This window comes from Euprymna scolopes, chromosome 2, assembly GCF_053919585.1.
Source record: "Euprymna scolopes isolate OS-2025 chromosome 2, ASM5391958v1, whole genome shotgun sequence".
NCBI classification, from domain to species: domain Eukaryota; kingdom Metazoa; phylum Mollusca; class Cephalopoda; order Sepiida; family Sepiolidae; genus Euprymna; species Euprymna scolopes.
In genome coordinates, this window is record NC_136483.1 from 108,488,725 (window position 1) to 108,507,181 (window position 18,457).

The 18,457-nt window shown below is 31.3% G+C and overlaps 1 protein-coding gene across 2 annotated transcripts in view; it reads right to left on the minus strand.

The window, feature by feature from the left end:
- Positions 1-18,457, minus strand: part of LOC145294111 (18S rRNA (guanine-N(7))-methyltransferase-like) — a 52,158-nt gene that overhangs the window by 14,597 nt on the left and 19,104 nt on the right. For both annotated transcript variants that reach the window (XM_080141201.1, XM_080141211.1), the window contains exons 4-8: positions 15,185-15,267; positions 10,889-10,985; positions 10,348-10,444; positions 5,932-5,982; positions 1,988-2,073 (exon numbers count right to left, since the gene is read on the minus strand). In XM_080141201.1, coding sequence (XP_079997327.1) covers positions 1,988-2,073; positions 5,932-5,982; positions 10,348-10,444; positions 10,889-10,985; positions 15,185-15,267 — 414 coding nt within the window. The remainder of the gene's footprint in view (positions 1-1,987; positions 2,074-5,931; positions 5,983-10,347; positions 10,445-10,888; positions 10,986-15,184; positions 15,268-18,457) is intronic.

Consider the following 18,457-nt stretch of genomic DNA (forward strand, 5'->3'; position numbering starts at 1 on the left):
CTTTGGGGAAAAACAGCTCCCCCGTTTATTAGGGGAGAAGCTCGTCTTGAAATGAAAGCAACCGTCTGATATGACAACGGTAAGCCAACATTGATCAATTGTTACATTGCTTTCTAGAGACCACTGGCCGTGGGCCAGGATTCGAATCGAGTTTCGCTTTTTTTTATACCGAAAAATGAAAGCAAACACACGGCGATCCTAAAATATCGAATATTTAATGTTTCAAAGTCGGGCAAATTAAATAGACAGGCGACCCCCATTGTTAAATCATAGATATTATCAGTTAGACAGCATATAAAAAGTTTTCAAAATGAGCGACGGCCTAGAGAACCCGCCGGAAAAAAGCCTTTTGCAGACATACACAAAAAGCAAACATACATACATTTTTTTGCTTTTATATATATAGATTATATCTTACAAGTGTACATTCTCCGTCCAAAACCACAGAAAAAATATACTTTGCCAATGTTTGCATTCATATAAAATAACGTCTCAACTGGCAAAGTTAAAAAAGAAATAAGGAAAAAAAAGAAAAAGTCTCAATTCAGAAAGTTAAAAAAAAAACGAAAACAGGAAACAATATTATATTGTGGTAAGGTATTTTTAAAAAGAAACTGTAGAAATTCTGTTTGATGTTAGGCATACAAAGTAGAAAGAAAAATTCTTTGCAGTGGTGGTAGCAATACAAATTTTTGCAATAGATGTCTTATGATGAACCAGAGATTGAATCTTAGGTGGACACTTTCAATGGAGCAGAGAAAGACTAGCAATATCTCTTCTGTGGAAAAAAAAAAAAAGAAAAAAAGGGGAGTTTTAAAAAGAGATTATCCTCCACTAGATTGTGAAGTCAATTTTAAACTGTCAAGCCAAGAAAAATTGGCACTTTTGTATGACAGTTACATATTAGCATCAGAGACGAGTTATCGACTCCTGTTCTTAGAAAGAGAACTGCTATTTAGCGGCCATTATATGAACCTCAAATATAAGCAAGTGTTTACGATAATGCAAAAATATATAATAACGAAATAAATAACACAAAATATATGAAAATTGAAACATTTATTGTATAAAAAATGTATCAAAATATAATTTTAATGTATTAATATTTTTTCTTTAATGAGTGATTCATAACTGAAAACAAAATAATAAATGTGATAAAAACATGAAATATTTATACATTTGTTTTTAGAATTTTTTTTTTTGGTAAGGTTGTATAAAGATGTAGCAAAATATAATTAAAAAAATGTGAAATATTTACAGAAGTTAAAGATTTTTTTTTGTGCAGAAAGAGTGTATAAAAATATAATTTTAGTTTGCACTAACTTTTAGAAAAGGAAGAGTTATCAACCCCTTACACGCGACATCTGTCGGCGGTTCTTGAAACTAAAATACAAACATTCGCCTCATGTAACTGTCATGCATAAGTGCTGAAAAATTTCTCTGAGCAACACCCCCTCAAATACTGCAGTAGTACTTCATCTTAGGAAATATCTCATTCTTGTATAGGTAGAGAATGGCATGAAGAGTTAGATAGTGAGATTGAAAATAATCACATAGAATTAATCAATTTTATTATTTTATTTTTAATGAAAAAGAAATATTCACTAAATATGTAATTTAAACATTTGAAAAAATATAAGATTTTAATTTAAAAAAATAATAATTCAAAAATTCATGTAAATATTTACTTTGTTGTCACACTATTCTATATCCTTTTCAACTGCCAAAGCTAAAAAAAAATGTCTTTGTGGATATATTCAAAATGTCCAGAAATTTCATCAGATGTTCTGTTGGAAGCAGGATTGTTATCTTTTGAATAATAGTGATGGAGAGATGTTCATAGAGTCAAGACAATTATTTTTGTAAAATTCAAAATGAAAAATAAATAAATAAATGTTTTTATGTCTCCCCTTGATGCATACAAACCCTGAAGAGATTAATTTTGAAAAAAATATTCATTTAAAGAAAGTCAAATGGTAAAACTTACTTTTTGGCTTTGCTACTGTTTGGATAATCAATCACTAAGCCACCACTGAATCCAGCACGCATTGATTGCTGTGTTAATAACTCCAACTGAATTAAAAATAATAATAATTTGGAATAATTTTTTTTAAAACACTTTATCAACACAATATTGAATCAGGAAAAAGTGAGTTTGCAATGCTAGTTGAAAAAATAAAGACATAATAAAAAAAATAATTTCTTTCTAAATCTTCCCTTCTTATTTTTCTTCACATACGAGTTAATTAATATTAGGTTGGTGCAAAAACAATGTCGTTTTTTGACATGAAGCTGAACATAAAAAAAACATTATTTTTGCACCCACCTACTAGTAATACTTTGGATTATTTGGATTACTGTTCTTATCTTGAGTATTATTTTCTCAGTAGTCCAAATAGTTCAAATTATCAATCCTCATTTCAATAACTCAGAAAATTAATATTAATACTGATGTCCCCTATTGATTATATTGGAACATTCCAAACTATTATAGTTAGTTTTATTACCTTTTGCTGTTAATAAACATAGAGAAATAGTGACAGAAGAGAGAATGATAAAAACTGTATAAAATGGTGTGTGGGGTAAAAAAAACAGTGAGAGTGAGCGAGAGTAATAAACAAAAATTAAACAAGAGATTAATGATTTAGCAATTAAATTGCAGTAATGTCTAATTAGGACAATTAAAATGTTTTTGTTCTTTTAAACATAACTCAATCCCTATATCAATGGATATTTTACCGTGCATCTCATGCGGTTAAAACATATGGGGAAAAAAAAACTTTAAGAAGAAAGCATAAAATCATCTTTAGTATGATAATATTAGGTTGGCCAAAAAGTTTGTTCGATTTTTGAATGTCATCTTTCTATTGTCCAAATTCTATATTTTGTGTAGTGAGTATGTTGCTGTCAGTGTGTAATAAAGTTTCAAGTAAAGGAGGTCTTACATTTGCATTTACATTTTCGGCTTGAAATGAAAGTTCAAGCAGATCTGATGCTTTTTTACTACAGAAAAAGATAAAAAATCTATATAAATCTGCATAAAGATATGCTGTGTGTGGGGGGGATGCTTTTACAGATGAGGTGTGCACACATACTGTCAAGAATTGTAAATGTCAACTGAATTAAAGGAATAAATTATAAGATGGTCAACATCATGAACTTTGGAATATCGCCTTGTGTCATTTATTCACTATATTGCTTTGTAATTACATTGAGCTTCTTAAATAAGGATTAGTATATATTATAAGAAAATATATTTCCACAGAAATATATATATATATATATATATATATATATATATATATATATATATATATGACCTTGTCTGTCTGAGGAATGGTCTCCTGTCAATTTATGGTTTACAGGCTTGAAACTTGATATATAGGGGATTTGGACCTATGGAACAAATTCAATCTGGTCTTTAGCTGGTAAAAATAGTTGCTAGGAGGTGAACATTTTTAAAAATTGGAATTTGGCAAGCATAAGTCGACTTAAAGCACTTTTGTACGCATGTGCAAATATACATTTGTATATTTTGCAACATTATTTTTTGTATATTTTGTTTTCTTATGCATATAGACATAGCACATATGATAATAAATAAGGCTGAATAGCTATACGTCTTGGTTTCAATTCTAGCTGTTGTTACCCAAGTCATATTTTTTTTTTTTTTTTTTTCACTTTTGAAAACACTACTAAATTTTGGGTAAAATATAATAATCAATAGGCAATTGGTTGCATAATAATAAATATGAAATTTGCACAAATTAAAATATATTTAAGAGTATTTAATGACCGGACAATACCAGGCGGCCTGCTAGTACATATATACTAATTCACCAAAGGAAACTAATCAAATATTCCTTTCAGCACATGCAAAGTGAATTCCTGAACTTTATAAAAAAACACTGTTGAACAACAACAAACAGACTTATCTTGCTAACAATACCACCATGTGGCATAAAAGAAACAAAAAAATCTTGATAAGGGCAAGTTTTTTGCTGAAATATATTGATAAACATTCTTTTAAAGTCTTTATTGTTTATGTGGAATGGCTTTATAAATTTATTTTCACACAGTGTTTCCATTTAATTTCCAATTCACCAATGTCTTTAAAACATGAAACTAATCAAATATTACTTTCAGCACATGCCAAGTGCATTCCTGAACTTTATAAAAAAAACAAACGAACACAGTTGAACAACAACAAACGAACTTGTCCTGCTAACAGTAAATAACATATACAACAGTACCACCATGTGGTGTAAGAGAAAAAAAGATCTTGAGAAGGGCAAGTTTTTGCTGAAACATATTGATAAACATTCTTTTGAAGTGTTTATTCTTTGCATTGGATGGCTCTCTAAATGTATTTTTACATATGTGTTTCTATTTAATATATATATATATATATATATATATATATATATATATATATATATACACACACAGTCTTTTTTTTTTTTTTTTTTTAATTTCACACAAATATATTTTATATGTTTGGGAGTGTTCTTAAGTTTTGTACCAGAATGCCTCCTATATATATATATATATGATTGCAACGTCTTGTCAGACCACTCCCTCAGACACTTAAAGTATGAGCCCAAAAATGACTTCCATTTTTATAGACAAATGCCTGAGGGAGTATCTATACACAGATGATGTTACAGAGTCTTAGCTTTGTATGACAGCTAAGTCTCTCTCTTGGTTAAAAATGTTGAGATCCAGCAAGAGCAAGATAGCCAGCAACAAGTTAAACCGCAGACCAGTTTAATATGGGTACTGGTCTCCCGCTTTATGGTTTTTTAAATCAGATTTGCTTCTCCTAGAAAGGTTGCCTTCACCACAGCTTACAGGAGCCCTCTCCACCCCAGCACACACACACATACATACACACTAACACACACAGTGCTAGTTGGCCGTTGACCCCGAAAAAAGGTTCATTCGCCCTTTGAAAGGTCTTGTTTTTAACCCTTCAGGGAGACTAGCCGCCCTCCTCACCAAACAAGTCTGGTGGGGGAACCAGTTTAGTCGCCGGTGACCCGACCATGAGACAGGTAGTACTGGGTTACATGGTACCAGTAGCATATGACATGACATGACCTGACATATATATATATACATACACTAGCAGGGAAACCTGATGTTGCCTGGGATTAAATAAGGATAAACAAATATCCCACACTTCCAATACTTTTATTATCAGCAAAATCAGTGAAATTACCCATTTTTCAATCACATCGATTGATTACCTGCTCTATCCAAAGACCCACTGGAAGCTTCACATGCCTCCTCACAGTGACTTAGTCCACAATACATTGAAGTCTACATTGTACTGTAGAGAATTTACTGTTGATATTATAAAATTATTTTTATATAATAGCTTGAATTAGAGTTTAAAATGCAAAAGTCAAGTATCATGGTTCAATTGTGCCCTAAACAAGTGTTAATTTCGAATGCGTCCCTGTCTTATTAAAGAACCTACTATTGATTTTAAAGGCTATGCCTTTCTGGTTGTGCAGTGATAAAACTTGTCAAATGCACTTGAGGCTGAAGGGAGTTAACTTTGGTCGAATTTGGACTGTTCCTTTTTTAATTAAATTTTTTCAATTATCACTTTTCAATATTATGGGAGACATTCCGATACAAAACTTGTCCAAGAACACTCCCAGACACAAAGTATGTTTGTGTGAAATTTGAAAAAAAAAAAAAAAAAAAAAAAAAATCAATCCAGCCGTTACAGAGCCTATAGAAAACGCACTCATACACTGAAAAAGTGTCATATATAAATATATATATGAGAGAGAGAGAATGATTATCTGGAAGTTGAAACAAGAAATTTAAAACTGGCAAATAAAAAAGCAGATAAAAATTAAGAAGGTATTGAAAATAAAACTAGAAAATAATATTTAACGAATCACAAAATTGCCTTACCTGAGCACCATTCTCTGGATAAATCTGGAAAACAGCACGGGCACCACGAGCCTTTAAAAAAAAAAAAAAAAAAAAAAAAAAATTTTTTTTTCATGGAAAAATAAAGATGATGAAGACTGCATATAAAAAATAATTTAAATAATGATGACTGTAAACATTTGTTTTATGAAACTAGGTGTATCTACTTGGCATTACACAGGTGTCCTTACTTTCAGTTTTGTTTCATTTTTATTATTGAATTCAATTATTATAGTATTGCTTGGTCATAAAAATATATCAATTGAACAAAATTGAAAAAAAAAAAAAAAAAAAAAAAAAACTTTGTCAAGGTAATCTCTATAAAATTATAGGATTTGCAAAACATTTAAAACCATGAACGAATTTCTAATGGACAATTTAAATGTTTCCAAATTTCAAAGGATCACAAAGTAATGCTTTTTTATTTTAACTACTAGCATTTCAGCCCAGCGTTGCCCGGGTGTTTGGATGTGTCTGTTGAGCAGAAAAAAAAAAAAAGAAAAAGAAAGAAAAAAAACCGTAGAAAGGCAGGCTCAAATCTGTACCACGAAGGACGAAAAGAACGGGGAAAAAACTGACGTCTTTGTCATTACGACCACCACCACATCGGAAATGACATAGGTTTTAATTAAGGCTAGACAATAGAAAGGAGAGGACAACTTTCAAAAATATCAGTGAAAAAAGCGGCCTCCCTTTAGAAAAGTGTCCAGTTGAAGATGAAGATATTAATGTTTTTAGGCAATTTTTCGATATTTGTCGTCTGAAAGGTCGAACTTCAAAACGATACTGATCTTGTGAAAATCCGTCGCTTCTGTCGAAAGTTTTAGGCACACATGCAAACATACATACATACATACATACATTTATATATTGGTAACTAAAAATTTTCGACCCAAACCGATTAAAAAGCTTGCCCTATCTCTGAATATCTTTATGTAAAATTTCAAATGGTTAGGCCAGAAATTGTCTGAGTAATTTGGTAGGAACTGCAAAGGTCAAATTTTTTTAACTTTGATCCCTATTATGACCCCTTAAAATTTATTGTTTGGGACTCAAATCAAGTTATTAAGTTAGATCCATGCCCAAGGAACCTATATCTAAAATTTCAAGTGTTTAGACCCAAAATTGTTGGAGGAGTTTGGTAGAGTTCTCAAAGGTCAAATCTTTGAACTTTGACCCCTTAATCGCCAAATTTCTGGTTGAAAACGAATTACAGATTTTCCCAAATCTCAGTACCCTGTATATCAAATTTCGAGTCTGCAGACTTAAAATTGACAAAGTTATTGCATAGGGAAATGTACACATACGGACACTTTCACAGATATATTAGCATGGGTGCCCGGCGTTGCCCGGGTATTTGGAGGTGTATGTTGAGCAAAAAAAGCGGTCAATTTTTTTAACTTTGACTCCTATTATTACCCCTTAAAATTTATTGATTTGGGCTCAAATCAAGTTATTAAGTTAGATCCATGTCCAAGGAACGTATATCTAAAATTTCAAGTGATTAGACCCAAAATTGTCGGAGGAGTTTGGTAGAGTTCTCAAAGGTCAAATCATTCAACTTTGACCCCTTAATCACCAAATTTCTGGCCGAAAACCGATCACATCGATTTTCCCAAATCTCAGTACCCTGTATATCAAATTTCGAGTCTGTAGACTTAAAATTGACAGAGTTATTGCGTAGGGAAATGTAGACACACAGATAGACAGACACTTTCACAGATATATAGATAGATAGATTAAACAAAAATATCTACGTATACATAAATATATATGGAAACAATTTTGTGCTTACTGTAAACTTTTTACGCAAATATTTTGCAAGTATAAATCATGTAGAATATCTGCATGAATTACACGTAATAGTTAACTAAAGATGATCATCCCATAAGAAAACTGAAAAAACTAATCGGGAATTAATTAAAATGAATGTTTAAAAGAATATGCAAATTAGCTAGATCTTTTACTAGTGAATGCAATCCCACAACCCATATATAAGAAAATTGTATTTTCTTTTTAAATAAATAGAAAAGAGGGTTTTTAATATGAATATTGATACACACAAAGGAAAAACGAATTATAGGAGTATAGCTTACCAAAAGATTAAAATGGTCGATTTGTTTACAAAGAAACTGAATTGCATTCTGATGGATTTAATTTTGTAATGAAATCATTTTTTTATCAATAGGATTTTTAAAAAGTTTGTTTTAATACTTTATGCAATTGCATTGCTGATTTAAATGATTAGAAAAACTAATGTATTTTCAGTGGTTCTCCAGTTTCACTTCAATATTTAGAATTGCTCGTTAAAAGAAAATAAATAATATGGCACAAAAGGTTTATTATGTACTTATGCATTCAGTTAAAGATAGTAGACTAAAAAAAATTATGCAAATTGATCCAGTATTTTTATGAAAAAAAAAAAAATCCATCTTATTAAAGTCAAGAGATATAACTTTAGCTTTAATTCAAACAAGGAAAGAACCAACAAAGCACCCCCCCAACCTCATGTAAAGAATGGCTTCCAAAATTTCCATGCAGATGATTTGATTTAATTTATTTTTAAAACAAAAATACTAGATGAATTTTCATAAATTTAGGCGTACAGCCCTTTTTTTTTTAACATAATAGGGAAAGATATAATAAAAATTTTCTGCAATTATAATTTTTAAATATTGGAGTTTGAAGTGGAGAAATACCATATTTTCTAATAAAAAAAAAATAATCTCAATTTAAATTGGTGTGTGTGACAAGCTGGAAATTTTTAGTCATACAGTTCATTTCTACCATATTACACTAAAGAAACAGAAAAATTTTTTTTTTAAATATTCATGTGCTTTGTGAAGATTGATGCAGCAACACAAACATCAAAATGAGTATTTTGTGTTGCCATAATTTAACATATACAACCATGCACGATGACAAACATCTGATCTAGTAAATAAAACTTATTCAAAAAAATTTTTTTTTGTTATCAAAATCCTAATAATTTATAACTACAGCAGTATCCAACCAAAACAAAATTAGTCTATTTAAAAAGCATAAAAAAATTTCTCCATGCAGAACACCATTTATTTCCAGTAAAAATGCGAGACTTGTATCATCATGTATATGTGTTTGGATCTGGAATAAAAACAAATATTCTATTGCAAAAGAATGATTGCTCTTAAACCTTTCTTGCTTTTACTTTTGGATTGGAACCACCACAGTTTTGGCGCTTCTTGACAAAACACTCCCTGATAAATACTGCCAATCCTGTTGAGGTATTTCAGTCACCTGCAACTATCAGCTGCTTGGAGATCATAGCAAAATTAATCTTTGTCCTCCTCGGCCATATTGAGTGTTCGTACATATAAAGCAATTTGTCTGCTGGAACGACAAAGATCATCTGATCATTCTAAGGATGATTTAGACTGGGAGTTTGTTTAAAGTGAAGCTGGTTTGTGTAGAACCAGCCCCACTCTCTTGTCCCAACCAAGCTGATCAAATGGCAGAACTGGTGGAATGCAAGAGCTACCTCCGATGTCATCCTACATACAGCATCTGGTATTCTCAAATGATCACCATTTGATATTGGCTCAACGATGCTTAACTTTGGTGATCTAACAAGAATCAGTGAATCAACATGATTATGCTGTACATGTTGAGACATATATGGCAATGGCTGACCTATTAAAATTTTTAGAGTTTGAACTGTAGTTGAGCATTTGACTACTAACTTCAAATGCCTGCATACCTATACATTTTTTTGGTTATAGTTAGCTAATGTACTTCCTAACTTCTGGAGTAGTGCTACTGGAAGCAATGACAAGGCAAATCAGTTCCTTTCACTTTTATTGTTCTTCAGTATTTCTATTGTGAAGCGATTTACTAAAATAACATAAAAGAACATTATTGAAAAATATGATAAAAATTAAAATTATACAGATAAAAATAACAATCTTTATTTGTACTTTTAATAACAAAATTAAAAAAAACAAGTGTTTATTTCATCTGAAACTTTATAAGAAATATATGTTTATGAAATTATTGAAATAAAAAATGTTATCAATAATTCTTAAAAAAAAATCTAAATAATTTCAATAATTCTTAATTAAAATAAGACCGAAGAAACTTTTCAATGATTATTAAATAAAAAAAGAAAGATCAGAAAAACGTAATGGAGAAAGAGCACATGCACAGGGGAGGTACAGGCATGAGAGAAAAAAAGTAAAGGAAATGATTTGCTTTGTCACCACTTTTGGTAGAGCTATGCTGGAAGTTAGGAAGTACATTAGCTGACTATAACCTTTCTTTTTTAAACAGCTTTGTTGATCTAACTAGAACCCATGTTTCAACAGAATGATTTCATGTTTTATGCAGAAAAAAAATATATAAAAATGGTTTACAATTACTTACCATGCAGGCGTAAAGTGAACTAAAAAATTTGTACATTCTTTTGATGGGATTGTGATATTTCTTGTCTGCATTACATAACCACTGAAGAGCTGAAATACTGGAAGGAAAAAAAAAAAGAAAATAATTTTAAAATCCATCGAATGATTTGGATTTTATAGAATTACTATACCATCTATAGAGTCAGTATTTTTACTATAAATTCATAAAAACTATTATCGTTAAATATTTATTACTAAAACTCTGACAATATTATCTTGCATGTTACCATGCACATTTTTCATCTGTACACGTAATGTTTTAGAAGAAAATATATACTTATAATATTTGGAAAGAAATGACGAATGGCAAATTGTGAGAAGAACGGAATGATGCAAATATGTAAAAGGAAAGATGAGACGACGTAACTGCTAGCGTGAGAAACGAAGCCAACTTTATTCGTTTTAATAAATGTAGTAACAAAAGGCAAACATGTACCCCATGTACATCAATAAACAAAAAGACAATTTCCGGCAGCTGAATGTTTTGAAAAAAAAGGTCTCACCTGATGACACCATCGAATACACCTGGCTTGAATGGCATTCCGGTTCCCATGTCAGTCAAAAGTAAGTCACCTTCCACTTCGCGTTCCAGAGCAACATCTAGAAACGAATTTTAAAAAGAAAATCATCAGAGTGATACTGGTAGATTTTTTATTTGGTAAGTTGTAGGTGGCTCAGGTGAAGTGGATACCAGCTTGGATCAATGACTTAACATACTATGTTCGAATTTTGTCAGATCCATAGAACCACTTTCACTATGATTGGTTATTATTGGCAACCATCACAAGATCCCTCTTGTGAGTACCCGATTCTAAAAATAAAAAGAAAGGATCTTTTGGTCGTCTCATCATGCTACCAGAATATCAACAACAACATTCAGTCATGTTTCATCAGATCTCTCTGTCTCTGTCTCTCTATCTCTTTGTTTATCCTGATAATACATGTTCTGCACAGTCTCAGGACAATAACCATAATCTTCACATTACTAATGCCTGTGATTTACCCCCTCCCCCTTAAATATAATGTTTTGTTGCTACTCATGTTTATCCTTGACAAACTATCTCTGTAAATAAATGCATATATTCATGTAAATTCAATCGTTTCTAAATAACTATTTTTCATCTTTGGTGTCATGGACAAGTTCAAAGAATCAATCAAAGTTCTTGCATTAATAAATGTAGAAGAGTTGGCATAGCAGGTTTAGTTCAAAGGAAAAAATTAAGGAAAACCTAGCAGGAAGTGATAAAAAATGGAACTTAGAGAAAGAAGTATAAATAAGGACCAGGCCAGAGATTAGTTACTTTTGAAGTCACTTTCTTAAAGCAATCATTCATCATCGAATGCAATTATTGTCATATATAGGATAGTTGTGTATATAGACGGAGCTTGAGTAGTTGATAGGTTTAGGAAATAAGGTAGACAAAACAAAATTGAAGAAAAAGTTGAAAGATGAACTTCAGTGATTTGATAGATTAGGGAAATATATTTTTCGTAAGTTCAATTCACACCGGCACCAAGACTTAAGGGGCTACCATGAATTAGGGATCAGATTTATAGTAGCATCCTAAATGGGAAGTTATGTAGCAAAATGTCTGTTCACATTACATTTAAATTTCTACATGTTCGTACAGTCAGAGAAACAGGGAGTAGGAAGGGAATTTCAAAGACAGGCAGTTTGTGGAAAGAAGCTATTAGAGTAGAAAGTCTTCCTACATCTGAGATTCTCTACAATAAAGGAGTAGGAATTAGCTGATTGTCAGGTTGGTTGAGAATATTTACATTGAAAGGATACAAGAGCAAAAAGTTCCTCACAGCATATTTCATTGAAGTACTTGCAAAACAATATTGTAGTGATTGGACAGGGGATGGAGCGTCATAGACTGTGAGATCTATTAGGTTGGGGATTCTTTTTTGGACTCTGTCCAAAGGGGAGAGACTAGTAATTAGTGCACCAACCCAAATATGGTAACAATACTCCATGGTATGGGCAAATGGTAGCTTTATAGAGAAATAGAATACTGGCAAGTGTGAGAAGTTTTCTAGTAAGGTAGAGGGAGCCCACCTCCTGTGCTGCAGATTTGGCAGTATCTTCTACACATTTGGTCTAATTCATGTTATCTATGAATATTAGTCCGAAAAGAGTTTAGTATAGTACTGAGGTTCTATTTAAACCATACGTGGATCTATGACAAGTACTATCACTTCCAGTAAGCGTGGACCTGGGAGTAGTGGTAACTAAAGAGTGACTCAACACTTTCCAAAGCTCCTAAATTGGGGATCTTACCAACAAATTCACTTTAAGATCATAACCAAGACCGATTATGACAGAACAAATTTTGTCTTTAAATTGAGGGAAAATATTTTGTTTTTAATTGACAGTGTGTTTAAACCCAATCTGTCCATCACAAAATTGTGGTTGCCATTCAAAGAAACTTCAACATGGTTAAATTTTAAATGTCTAGTTAGTGATGAAAGTTAATTTTGTTTAATGTCTACAAAATAAAGCATTAAAAATTGTGAAAGAATTGTGATGTGTGAAGGAAAAACGGCTTTCTTTCCATATTTCTATTTTAATATCAACTTTTTATATGAACTCCTATCTCTCCCAATGATAGATAAAATAATTTCTCATTAGAAATAGGTACAGTAGAACCCCGAGATACAGTGGCCCTAGGATAGTTTTTTCAGGTTATGATGTAGAATACAATGTTTTTCCGAGCCCTGGTTACAGTGTTTGCCCCACTATATCATGTTATTTACAATGTTATTTGACTATATACATGTGATATCATAAACTCTACTGTATTTTGTTACTACTTTTTAATCTTGTATCTGGGCTTTTACTGTATTATATTTCTGAATATTTCATCATAACTGAATTATTTTTTAATTGTTCATTATTAATCTCTTCTTCAAAAAAAATGTCAGCTATAAATAAAATAAAAAAAACAAAACAGTTCTTGTCCAAAATTCTTCTAGATCAAAAACGAAAAAAAAAAAAAAAAAGAAAAAGCTGTATGATGTATGTACTTATGATGAAATAAAAATATATTACAAAAATCACATAAATTCATCTGATAGTTTTATTTTTATAAAGAAAATCATTTTTAAGAGATTAATTGGAATTCATAGACATTACAACATAAATCTAGTAAATATGAATTATTGTTGAGTTATCTTTATTTTTTTAGATTTTTTTTTTTAAATAGTGGGCAAGGCAGTCACTTCTTCAGTACTCATAAAATTGATTTTCTTATTTAAAAAGACAACTACTTGATCAATTTACATAATTTTTGGTATATGATATTTTCGTTTTGTCACCGATATGTACATAATAAATATTTTTCTTTATTTTCGTTTTTTAGTATAGGAGAAATTCTGGGCAAGAACCAAAAGACTAATACAGACTAACATGTTATATAGTAATTGTACTTCAATAATTTTTCGTTTGGCTAAAAGTATTACCTTTCTACTTAAAATTGTTCAAACTGATTTAAATTTAAATTTTATTTTTTATTTAAACAATTTAAATGAAATACTTATAATAAAAAAAATATATATAAATATGTCTGTTTTGGTTTACCATAATTTTGAAAATTCTGTAAAAATGTCCTTTTTATAATGTTATAATTATTTAATTTTTAACTGGCAAAATTCTTCACCCATATAAACTTTAGGCACTTGTACAGTTTAATCAAGACATTAAAAAATGAAAATATCGAAAAAAGGTTATATTGTATGTATCCGTTTTGGACTGAAGATCTCAAAAAAAAATTTCACTTAATTTGATAGAGTAGTATTTTTTGGACAGCGGAAAAACACATTTTTATAACAGCACACTGATAAATACAGTACACACCATGAGGAGATAACTCAATTTAAAGCGCCGAAACTCCCTCCCCATCTTTAATGCTAACTTTTCTTCCTAAAAACCAAACTTTTTGCTTAATATCATAACAGATGGTTTTTTACTGTAAAAAACAAAAAAACAAAAAAAAAACAAAAAAAAAAAACGGTACTTGTACAGTTTAATCAAAACATTCAAAAATGAATATATCGAGAAAAAAAAAAAGGTTATATTGTACGTATCCGTTTTGGACTGAGGATCTCAAAAATAAAATTTCATTTAATTTGATCAAGTAGTTTTTACTTTACAGCAGAAAAACACATTTTTATGAGAATGTGTTGAAGTCAGCCATAATGAAATTTGTTGAACACGCCACGGGGAGATAACTCCAGTTAAAGCGCCGACCCCCCCCCCCCCATCTTTATTACTAGCTTTTCTTCCTAAAAATCGAACCTCGGTATCATAACAAATTGTTTTTTCACTGTAAAATAAAAACTACTTGATGAAATTAAGTGAAATTTTTTTCCCGGAAGACTTCGTTCCATAACGAATACGTACAATATAACCTTTTTTTGATATTTTCATTTTTTAATGTCTTGATTAAACTGTACAAGTACCAAAAAAAACTACTTGATGAAATTAATTGAATTTTTTCCGGAGAACTTCATTCCATAACGGATATGTACAATATAAACTTTTCTTTTGATATTTTCATTTTTTAATGTCTTGATTAAACTGTACAAGTACCAAACTTTATAAGTATACTTTTGTATGAGAACGTGACTGTGGTCACGTTGAATCACAATATGTAAGTTTTGTAAGTTTAACTTATAAAGTTTTTGTAGCTCATATGTAAACAAAGAGAAAATACAATTTTTCTTCAGATTATAACCATATTTCATACTGTGGTTTGCATGTCATGAAAACAAAGTAAACAAATCAAACATCTCACCTAACATTGCAGAACTGATATCAAGCCCAATCCAAAAGTGTCCATTTTCGGTTAAACATTCTCCACTAAGCCCAGAACCGCAGCTACCAAAGTAAAAAAAAAAAATAAATAAATTGACACTAGTCCATAACTCTTATCCTCAAAGAAAAAATAAAATTTTAAAAAAATCTTTATGATGTACATACACGTGACAGAAAAAAAATATCGTACACCAAAAATCACGTAAATCGATCGAGTAGTTTTATTTTTATAATGTCATTGTTAAGCAAATTTGACTTTTTCGAATACCCCCCAGCCATGTTGAGAATGGCTTTCTACAATCCTGGAAAAGTTTGAATTATTTGAAATTGTCTCCCTTGTCTGGTGTTGAGAAATCATCAATTATTATTTAGCCATAAAATTTAAATATCTTTCTTTAAAATAAAAATATTTGAGCAAATCACTTGATAATTTCATTTTATTATAAACATCATAAAGATTTTTATTTCGTTCTGGTAGTTTTTTTCATGCAGGTGGTGAATTTATGGACGCATGTTTTATTACTCAATACTTATATGCTTTTAAAATGCAACAATTATTTGCCAAATGTTGACTCAGAATTATTAGAGAGTGATCTAAGTTATCTCACAAGAATTATACTGAGCAATGAGAGAATGCACTCTCCTCTTTCTAGAAATCAAAAATAACTCCAATTCCACCTGTATGCAAATTTAGAAAGTGGATATATTTCTCCTTACTTTGATATTTTAATATTTAATCTGTCTTAATATTTTATTTTTGATTAATCATATGTGTTACTGAATTTTCAGTTTAACGATACAATTGAAAACTCCTACTTTTTGGGATTTGCTCAGCACATCAGGGTCGGGTAGAGATTATTTCTATAGAAGCTTAATCTGGGAGACATCGTGAATTTTGTGGTTTGATTTTAATAAGCATAGCCAAATGATAACATTATCTGTGATCACAACAGACTTCACTGTACTTCCAGATAAAAACTTTGGTTCTTATATAAATCAGCTGCCATAGCTGAATATATCAGCTCAGTAAAATCTGACAACAAGTTATAATAATAAATGAAAAGCAATTGCACAAAATTAAACTAGTTTCTGAAGTAGAACACACATAGAAAAATTATTTGTTTTTTCTTAATTATTTTTTTGGTTTTAACAGAAATTTTAATTAGATCTTTTGTCTGTATGCTACTCAAATGGAAAACATTTTTTACCGATATATTTATGCTGTTGCTTTGTACTTTTTGTAAATTGCTTTTTATTTTGTACTAGCTTGATTGCCTGGTGTTGCCCAGGTGTTTGTAGGTGTGTGTTGGGTAAAAATAAAAAAAATAAAAAGTTGTAGTAGGCAGGCAGGCTCGAACCCGTACCGCGAAGGAGGAAAAGAAAGTAAAAAAAAAAAATATCTGACGCATTTGCTGCTGTGTCCATCAAACCGGAAGTGACGTAGGTTCAAATTAAAGCTAGACAATCGAAAAGAGGGGATGACTTTCAAAAATATCAGCGAAAAGAACGACCTCTCTGTGTAGAAAGATGCTCAGTTCAAGGTGAAAGAGTTATGGTACTAATGCCTTTAATGAACCAGACGTAACTCCGCATTTGCTCGGCTTTGTCCAGCGCATGACGTCAACAGCTCGGGTTTTGCTGCTGCCTGACGAAACATGGTAATCAGCCAATCAAAATGCCACAGGCTTAGTTTCAACTTGACGTGCCTGCGTGCGCCAGCAGCAGACGAGAATGTGATATCAATTGGAAGAGTGTAAAAAAAGAAAACTGCATCGATACCAGTAGCGGTGAAAATGAATCTGACTAACCTAGCGAACCTGCTAATCTACCTATGGATGTTCGAGATGGCATCAACAAGAAATCTTCAGCATGAATGTGGGTTGCCGTCACGCCATACAATTGTGGACTGGAAGAATTTCCTTTGAGATATATGCCAGGATAACTTTCTCAGGACTCCTCGATAGGCCATACAGTCGAAATTGACGAGTCTGTCTTCAACCGCCGGAAACACAACGTCGGCAGACATCTACCCCTGGTCTGGGTCTTCGGTGGATATGACGGAGGCTGTGGCTTCGATATGAACTTACCTAAAAGGAGGGGTTTTTTGGTTAACGTACCAAATAAGAATGCCGAAACCCTCCTTCCACTAATAAGAAAATACATTCTGCCGGGGACCATGGTCATATCAGACTGTTGGACGGCTTACAGCAAAGTGGGAGGAGAGGGGTATCACCATTTAACGGTGAACCACAGCCTTAATTTTGTAGATCCCGTAACACAGGCAAAAATAAATCATGTGGAGCGGATGTGGAATGAAGCAAAGCAGTGCAATAAACGAGAATGCGGAAAAAAATCGGGAGATTTTGGACACATATCTTTTTCTTTTAGAGTTAATGTGGAGACAAAAGTTTGGTAGGCAGCCGTTTGACTCCATATTAACCCACATCGCCGAAAGCTACCCGGTTGGTAAGGAGCTTCCTATCACATCCACTATCTCATCTCTGTCCACTTTGCCGTCTGATGCAAAAGTCTGAGGGAAATACATCTTCCTGAGAAAATATGTTCCTGGCAAAAACAAAAAAAATAATCTCGCATGGTTAAAAAACAAAAAAAACAAAAAATTTTGTCCCTTTCTTTTTCTTAAATACTTATAAAAACCTTTAAAATATTACCTATTATTAAATGAAACAATGCTTATTTATTATCCTACAATTATCATTTTTGTTGGTTATTTTACATAAATACTTGAACAAAAAAAACACAAAAAAATGTTCCACAAAAAAAAAAAAAAAAAACAATTACTACCTATTATTTGTTTACAAAAAATGTTTTATATGTATTTATTTGAAAACAGAAACCAATTTCATACAATAAAAAACATAAATGAACGATAGGTTTTTGCTTTTTATTTATTTATTTTTTATGTTTTTACATTTACAATTTCATTTTACAGTTTTTTTGTAACATTTTTATTTTATCGGCAACGCTCGGTTTTATCCAGCTGTTGACATCATGCACCAGACAAAGCCGAGCAAATGTCGAGTTACGTCTGGTTAGTTAAATGCACATGTATCGGAATTAATGTTTTTGGCCAATTTTTCGATATTTGTCGTCCGAAAGGTTGAGCTTCAAAATGATACCGATTTTGTGAAAATCCGTCACCTCTGTCGGAAGTTTTTGTAAGACATACATACATATATTTAAACAGGCAGGTGAGATGTATATAACAGATTATTTGTATTATTCCAACTTT